The sequence below is a fragment of the Cordyceps militaris genome (genome assembly GCF_000225605.1).
Source record: "Cordyceps militaris CM01 unplaced genomic scaffold CCM_S00004, whole genome shotgun sequence".
Taxonomy (NCBI): Eukaryota; Fungi; Ascomycota; class Sordariomycetes; order Hypocreales; family Cordycipitaceae; genus Cordyceps; species Cordyceps militaris.
The window spans coordinates 3,378,248-3,385,988 of NW_006271972.1; the positions used below are offsets into that span (position 1 = coordinate 3,378,248).

At 54.0% G+C, this 7,741-nt stretch overlaps 3 protein-coding genes across 3 annotated transcripts in view; 2 read left to right on the forward strand and 1 right to left on the reverse strand.

Moving 5' to 3' along the window:
* CCM_06085 (protein kinase) overlaps positions 1 to 1,189 on the reverse strand; it is a gene marked incomplete at both ends in the record, with an annotated part of 4,549 nt that extends 3,360 nt beyond the window's left edge. The window contains one exon of the mRNA XM_006671226.1: positions 113 to 1,189. Within this exon, the coding sequence (XP_006671289.1) occupies positions 113 to 1,189 (1,077 nt within the window). The remainder of the gene's footprint in view (positions 1 to 112) is intronic.
* A 1,127-nt stretch (positions 1,190 to 2,316) lies between these two features.
* CCM_06086 (uncharacterized protein) lies at positions 2,317 to 2,715 on the forward strand (the record flags this gene model as incomplete). The annotated part of the gene is made up of 1 exon (XM_006671227.1): positions 2,317 to 2,715. One exon carries the CDS (start codon positions 2,317 to 2,319, stop codon positions 2,713 to 2,715), a length of 399 nt encoding a protein of 132 aa, XP_006671290.1.
* Positions 2,716 to 3,880: 1,165 nt separating this feature from the next.
* Positions 3,881 to 4,619, forward strand: CCM_06087 (uncharacterized protein; the record flags this gene model as incomplete). The annotated part of the gene is made up of 2 exons (XM_006671228.1): positions 3,881 to 3,934; positions 4,062 to 4,619. The coding sequence occupies 2 exons, from the start codon at positions 3,881 to 3,883 to the stop codon at positions 4,617 to 4,619; spliced, it is 612 nt and encodes a 203-aa protein (XP_006671291.1).
* Between the last annotated feature and the right edge of the window lie 3,122 nt (positions 4,620 to 7,741).

The following is a 7,741-nucleotide window of genomic DNA, read 5'->3' on the forward strand; positions in this document are numbered from 1 at the left end:
TCCCCCTCTGCTGGGACATCTCAGCCTTCGTTTTACGCGCCAACTCGACGAGCCAATCCACTCGAAGCTTTTGACAGTAGGCGGCGTATCGTGCTCTTAGGTATGGTCTTACCGCTCGACGGATGGCGCTAATATTGTTTCTGTACATATCTTGAGCCGCCTCTAATTTTTCGTCTAGGCTGCTGCCTTTCGTAGCAACAGTGGGTGTGCTATTCATTATTCGTCCATCGAGCAGTATCCGGGATGCGAAGAATGCAGGCTCCAGCGACTCGGCACTGGCAGTCAACTGTTCCCAATGCCAGCTCTCGTAGTTTAGGTATTCCACCAAGGTGGTCCAACTATCCTGTTGGCGTGGATCTTTCTTCAATCGCAATGCTCGCTTGAATTGGTACGGCCTGATTCGCTTCTGCACCGCGTATCTGTAGGCGGAGAAGGTTTGCTTCTCAGCAGGCATTTGTCGCCAAGCACTCAACCTTTGCCACATCCGCCGCAAGGTCTCCTCGAACGAATCGTCGGATACAAACCCCGTTGCACCTCTCCCCTCATATATGCGCGCGTTTGCGGCTAGGTACGCAGCCAACGCCTCGTTGCCACTGTCCCCCTCGTCGTTGCCGTCTGCTCGGTTCCTCCACTGTGATTTGCGAAAATCCCACCACCGCTCGAGTTGGTTTGAAAAGAGGGTCGTTAACTCCCTTTTTCCAGTCTCCGTATCTGGCTCATCGCTCAGCCAGGCAAGGATCGCATTGCAGCTAATCTTGGGCTGAGCGCAGATATCCAGCAGCTCCTCCGCTGTGCAGACGGGGTGGCCATCATCTTCAATCAGCTCCTGACGGCACAAGTCTTCGCGGGGTTGGGTGCCAGGCGGCGACGAAGTAAGAGTCGACTCAGCCGGCGATCGTGGGGGTCTATCGAACAGAAAGCTGCTTGAATTACCAGCCACGTCTGTTAGGAGCGCAGCAAGCTGGTTGGGGTCGACCAGTTTGGGGCCGCTGCTGTCGCTGTGCAGGTTTTGTAACGCGCGATATCTCTGGGACAAGTGGGCTCGCTGCTCCGGTGATAGTTCCAGCACACCGGAGAGGCTTGAGAAGTCATGTGTCGCGAAAAACAGGTCGAGCTCTCGGTCGTCGTATGTGAGGAGGTCGGCGGCTTTCACAGCGTGGTTCTGCTCCTCAGATTGGGCGAACGACATTTGGAAGATTGCGCAAGCCTTCTAGGCGAGTCAATATGAGGGCGAGAAAACTTGCGGTATGTTGCAAGATTTGCAACATCAGGGAATGTGCTGGTGCGGAGCCCGCCTCTTTAATAACAAACGCGCCTTCCCCTGTTGAGGACCCATATTTTTTGTCTTTGTCCAATCGTGACTTGTAGAACCTCCTACATGTTGATTAGGTATTATTCTCGCTTTGTTTGGGTTGTGATTTTCTCTTGCCCCCTTGATTGGTCACTCATCTCCCAGTTGAGTGGTACAGTTTTAGTTACATGTCACATCTGTGACGGGGAAGGCGCTGAAGGAGACGCCACGGTCGCGATACCTGGGCAACATGGTCAGTGCATGAAAAATGTCGAAAAGGTCGAAAAGGTCGAAAAATGTCGAAAAATATCGAAAAATGTCAATGGTGATAATTGAAGTCTACCTGCCGCCTTCTCAAGCATTGACCTGTGCAGTTTTCGCTGTGTTTAATGAGCGCTCCGTTCACGTCTGGTCCTCACGCCTGACTAGGATCCCTAGATGGTCAGGGGTATAGGAAATACTCGTGTTCGGGATACGTTGTTATTGGTGCCATTATTGTTCGTGACCCTAACAAGCCCACCGTGACAGCCGGGCTTTCGTCTTCTTTGACCACGACCTGCAACAGGTTCTTGGTAGTTTTACCCCAGATTTCGCAAGATCCTCATAGCGGGATAATGGCGCTATTTATCAACGGCCCCGGACTTGCCTTTGCCCTACGCGTCTCCGGTCTGAGTAGTTGCGCCGCCCGCCCGCGGTAGCGTCTATGTAGTGGGGGGAAGGGGGGCCGGGCAACTGATCAAAAAGTTAATTCAGGGGTGACAGGAACAGATTTGAAAGCCGAGGGCCGTCCGCGGCATGCTTTATTTATGAACCTTGCATTATCCTGTTACAAAAGGAAGAAGAAACATAACTACAGGGAAATTGACATACGCAGAACAACATCGCTATTCTGCCAGACGTCGAGCCATCAAAGCCTTTTTTCCTTACCTTTTCAAAGCTACCTTCAAGCTTCAACTCGCTCCTCTTGCCTCGGCATCTCTGCCCCCCTCAACACACAACAACCAACTCACACCAACAAGCCCAGCATGCCCGCCACCGCACCCGTCACCATCACCGAGTACGTGTGGCCGCGCGCCGTGCCCGAGTGGCTCGGCGGCGGCGGCACTCTCGCGCTCTACGCCGTGGGCATCGCCTCGCGTTGGGCGGTGCCGGGCAGCTCGCTGCATGCGCTGCTCGAGCGCTCGTTTCCCGGCGGGGCCGACACGTTTGTCTGGATCGCGCACAATGTTGTCTTTTGGCTCGCGGCGGCGCACGCCGTCGAGGTGCTGCTGTTTGACAGCCTGCGTCTGCGCCGGCATGGCGTGCCCCGCTGGTCGGCGCTCTGGTGGAAGTGGGAGCTGAGCGTCTTCATCGAGGGCATCGGCGCGTGGGGTCGCATCGGCAAGGTCATTCAGGAGAAGCAGGCGCTGCTCAAGTCGAAATAAGATGGGGAGACATGTTTGAATGGATAGTGTTATACATACATGGATAGAAACAAATGCTTCCAGTTTTCCTCTGTCTGCTGCAAAACCAATAATTTGAACTGTACTTGGTGGGTCCCGATTCTGGTGGGGACATGTTTGCTACAAGCTGTCGGCGTTGCCATGGTGAATCATGTCGGTGTTGGCCATGGCTCCGCGCGGCCATGGATGGAGAAACTTGCGACTCGGTCCTGTCATGGTTGATGCGGTTGATGGTGTTGATGCTGGTCAAGTTGCCTTGACACATTTTATTTATTAACGGTTACCTAGACCTAGTAGGCAGCTACCGCCGTAGTATGTGTGTACCACGCCCCACACACGTCACCAACTTAGAACCCTGTCAGCTGTCAGCGGCCCCCTCTGTGCTCTGTGCCTGTTTGTCTTCCCGGTCGAGCCCAAACTTGCGTCACAAATATCGTTTTTCTTTGTCTCATCCCTACATTTATTTGCCGTGAAAGGGCAAGACAAGACGAAGAAGAAAAGCAATGTCCCTGCCCGTCAGACAGCGCCCTGCAGGCCCCGTTGCGCCTTGGCACGAACAAACGCTGGTTGACTCGACCAACCCTTTGCTTGGCAGCCTGGAAACGCTTCCATCACTCTTTGCCTAGTTACCTATAGGACCACATACTATAGCCACCATCTGAATACGACTCAATCAATTTCTTGTCAACGTTGCGCTCGAGCCAATCCAATCCTGCAGCCACGCACGGTTCTCTCAAAGGACCTAGAGTTGCCTGCTGTCAGCCCGCCCCCCCCCCCGGCATGTCTTTCCCAGCCTCGCGGATAATATGCACGAAATTGAATCCACCCATCCCCCAGCCATTTTCCCCAAGCTTTATCTTTTCATGCGCAACCACCCTCTATTTACGTTTTCCCTTTTTTTTTTTCCTTGCATGATCATTCCAGTGCGCGCACATTAGACGTCACCTTTTTGGTGCATCGCATACATCCCAGTCGCAAGCCGCATTTCTGGCCTTTTGGGAGACTACGCCACCTCAACCTGCGGCCCGCGCCGTTTGGACCCCTTCCCCTCCACACCAAGTTGGTTGGTCGCAAAACATTCTCAATCAGCGTTCTATCGTCATCCTCTCCTCGTCGTCGCCTCGTTTGGCAGAATCGGTCACCCAATATGATTTTCGCACTGGTCTTCGTCTGCACGCGTATATCGCAAATCACCACCCTCGTACGTCTATCCTCCTTCCATCCCGGCGCATCCATTCACCTCCCGTCGCGGGGTCTAAGCCCGCTGAATGCGCCGGCACCCCCCCCCCAAAGAGCCCGCCTCCGCTAACACCCTCCCGCCCTTGCAGATCATCATGATGGGAATGCTCTCCTGGTTCGTCGACAAGTTTGTCGGCGCCAACGTCCTCGCCCCGACCGCGATCCTCATCCTCTTCATCGTCTCCGTCCTCGCCCTCGCCTGGGCCCTCTTCACCCTCTTCAGTTACCACCGCTCCTCGGCCAACGCCTTCTTCGTCGCCATCATCGACATTGCCATTGTCGGCGCCCTCATCGCCGGCATCTACCACCTGAGCAACATCCGCTTCGCCTCGTGCTCCTCCAACCCGGCCCCGAGCAGCCTCTGGACCAACGAGCTCGGCGGCAACTTTCGCGCCCTCTCCTGGAGCCCCGAGGGCCCCTGCCACATGCTCAAGGCCATCTGGGCCTTTGCCATCATGAACGCCATCTTCTTCGCCTGGACTGCGTTTGCCGCCTTTATGCACGGCGACCACTTTAGTGCCGAGGATGAACGCCGCGACAAGAAGCGCCGGCACTCGAGTCGCCACAGCCAGCGCCGCCGCAGCCGCTCCCGCTCCAACGGCTCATATAGTCATCATAGCCACCACTCGCATCGGGTATACGTCTAAGCACGTTTTTTTCTTATTGTGATGATGCTACGTATATTCTGTCGGTCAGCAGGGCAACAAGCAGGGCAAGTCACGGCGTTTGCCATACGGAAACCTGCGTCGTGCCACTGCTGAAAGCACGTCTTGGGAGAAGTCGAGCACCAGGAGTCAGGGTCGGATCGTTTGTATTTGGTTAGAATTTGGGTATTTTTCCTTTGTCTTACGCCTGTCTACAGCTATCTTGGACATGTACGATTCCCACGCCACGCAAATATCACGTCTTATGTGTACATGCGCTATAGCTACTATGTAAATCAAATTTCCTTGCCACTTTGACGAGCGACTCAGCGAGCAGCCTGACCGTGAAGTGAGAGCCTTTTAAGTCCGTCACAAAAGAAGGGATCCTTTTCCGTTTTAAATAGGAGCTCTTGGCCAGGATATGAATAGCGTTATCCATCGTGGTACCCTAGACTACCCAGTGTCAAGATTTTGTCGTCGAGGGAAAAAGATGTCAAGCACTGCGCCATGGGACTTTGGCGATGAGTCGAAAGCCATTTGTGCGAGCTTTGGATAAAATGCGGTGTCTTGAAGAGATAAGTTGCTTGCGATACTCATTGAAGATTGAAGATTGAGGCTTGACTGAACATATTTACAAAAAGAATCCGCATGTTGACGAAAAGGCAAGACAATAATTTCCTCGACAATGATCTCCTCGCTGCGCTTGAATAATCTCACGTGCCACCAAGTTCAAGTCATGTATTAGTCCTGATTTCCGCCTTCACGCCGCAGCAGAGCATGCGCTGGTTGGCCATCGTGGTCCATCGCCAAGCCGATGCCGCGCCAGCCTCCCGAAGCACGCGCCGCCTTGGCTTGCCCGCCGAGACTTGGGCGGTGCGGGTGCTTGCCATCATAAAATGATAAAAAATCGCAAAATTTGGGCAGCACTTGCCTGAGCTTCATCGCGGCTACACCACCGGCTGGCGACATCGGCGGCGGCAACCGTCTCAGACAATTATTTCTCTCGCTAAATAGTGCTACCATTGGTAATACTCGGTCAAAACTCTTATTACTTACGGAACTCTGGGTCCGATACAGTACGTCGTTACGTTTCCTCTTTCTCGTCTGGGCTATGCCATTTTTGCCTTTCTGCTGTTCATTTCTGCTGTTTGGTGTGGTTGAGGCAGCACTCTCTCGCGGATGACTCAGGCTGATCTGTTCTAGAATCGGGTAGATGGGAACTCGAGGAAAGCAGGGAATATCTTGTCGCCTCGGACCCAGCAGCAACAGCCTACTCATACCGCCTACTCATACCGGAGCATTGTCCGGAAAATGGTCCTCTGCCGATGATGCAACACCAGACCAATTATCACGAGCCGCCGAGGCAAGCGGTTATTGTACACACGTATACTCATCATGCTCGGCCATAAAACCAAATAATATGACAAACTTTTCTATCAACTTTTTTGCCAAGCATAGCGTTCCACTGGCGATGGGGCCTATATCCCCTCGAGGGGCCTTGTTCAATCTTATCAGATCCATCAGTAAATGGATCTCCTCCGTATCCCCTGCCCTGCGCGAATCTCGCCAGAGCAAAAACTTTTCGTGCTCCACCAAGATCCACACATCGGAGCTCCGATCGAGGCTTGAACCCCAAAGTTAGTTTACTTCAACAAGTAACTTGTCCGCACGAGCATCATTCCCTGATCATTCCCTGATCAGTATCCTCTGCGGCTGAAAAGGCCGATCTTTCGTTAGACTGTGAAGGGTCATATCTATTTCCTATTCTCCTCTAACACGATTTTTAGTTTTCATTAATAACAGCCATGCTATACTTGTAGCCTGAGAACTGGTGGGGGACGGGCGAAACACGCCATTCATATAGTTCACAACACCCATTTTCTGGTCTTACCTTCTGCTATTTTCTAGACGATTAATTCCTTCCCAAAGAAAGGAAAAACTGCTCTGTTTCCCTGGCATCGCATGGTCACCATCATTATCATCATAGAATACATTGCCACACTTTATTCACCTCCTCTGGCTGTGCCTTGCTTCAGCCTGTGCACAGTGGGACGACAACACCGAACAAACAAGGGTATATGCTTGTCGGGGCTCCCACAGGATGCGACGGCGAGCTTATCTGATGGTGACATGGACTTGCACATATGCGATGCATGTACATTTAGCCGAAGCTAAAATGTGAAACTTGACGATCACATTCCCCCCTCCCCCCTCGTCAAAATGCAGCGTTCCGTTTATGCAGCTTGCCTTGCCCGACACAGCTGATGAATGGCAACGGAGTTGGGAAATTTGACTGGATGCCGGTGACGACCACGTCCTATTGTACTTCCTCGGTATGAGACACTGCTGTCCATATTAGGTCTGACGGCCTTGTTCGAACCAGCTAAGCTAGTGTCGCGTGCTCATGCAGATGTAGCCCGCTTCCATTACTAGTGACACCCTACACAGTACTCCGTACACCCCCGGCATTTGTGCTTACCATGACGAGCCTACATTTAGCATCCCATATCCAAGTCTATTCTGTAGTTTCTTCTCATGATGTCTAATAGCTCAGGCTACGTTTAAAATACATATCCCAAAATTCAGAACAACACCATGGAGCAACAACCACACATTGAGCACCGGCTTACACCCACAATGCCCGGACCCATCACCACACCACTCACCACCATCTTGAACTGCCAGCACCCGATCATGCTGGCCGGCATGGCCGAGGTCTCCGGGGGCCGTCTCGCCGCGGCCGTCGCCAACGCCGGGGGCTTCAGCGTCGTCGGGGGCTACCAGTGCACGCCGGAGCAGCTGCGGCGCGCCATCAGCGACATGAAGCAGCACTTTGCGCGGCCGGACCTGCCGTTCGGCGTAGCCCTCGCGATCCCGCAGTGCGGCGGGCGCGCGCGCAAGACCAACCGGGACGCCAGCGGCGGCAAGCTCGACGAGCTCGTCGGCATGGCGATCCGCAGCGGCGCCCGGCTGTTTGTGAGCACGGCCGGCGTGCCGCCGCGGCCCGTCATCGACCGCCTGCACGCCGCCGGCGTGCTCGTCATGAACCTCGTCGGCCACCCCAAGCACGCCGTCCGCGCGCTCGACGCCGGCGTCGACATGCTCTGCGCGCAGGGCGCCGAGGG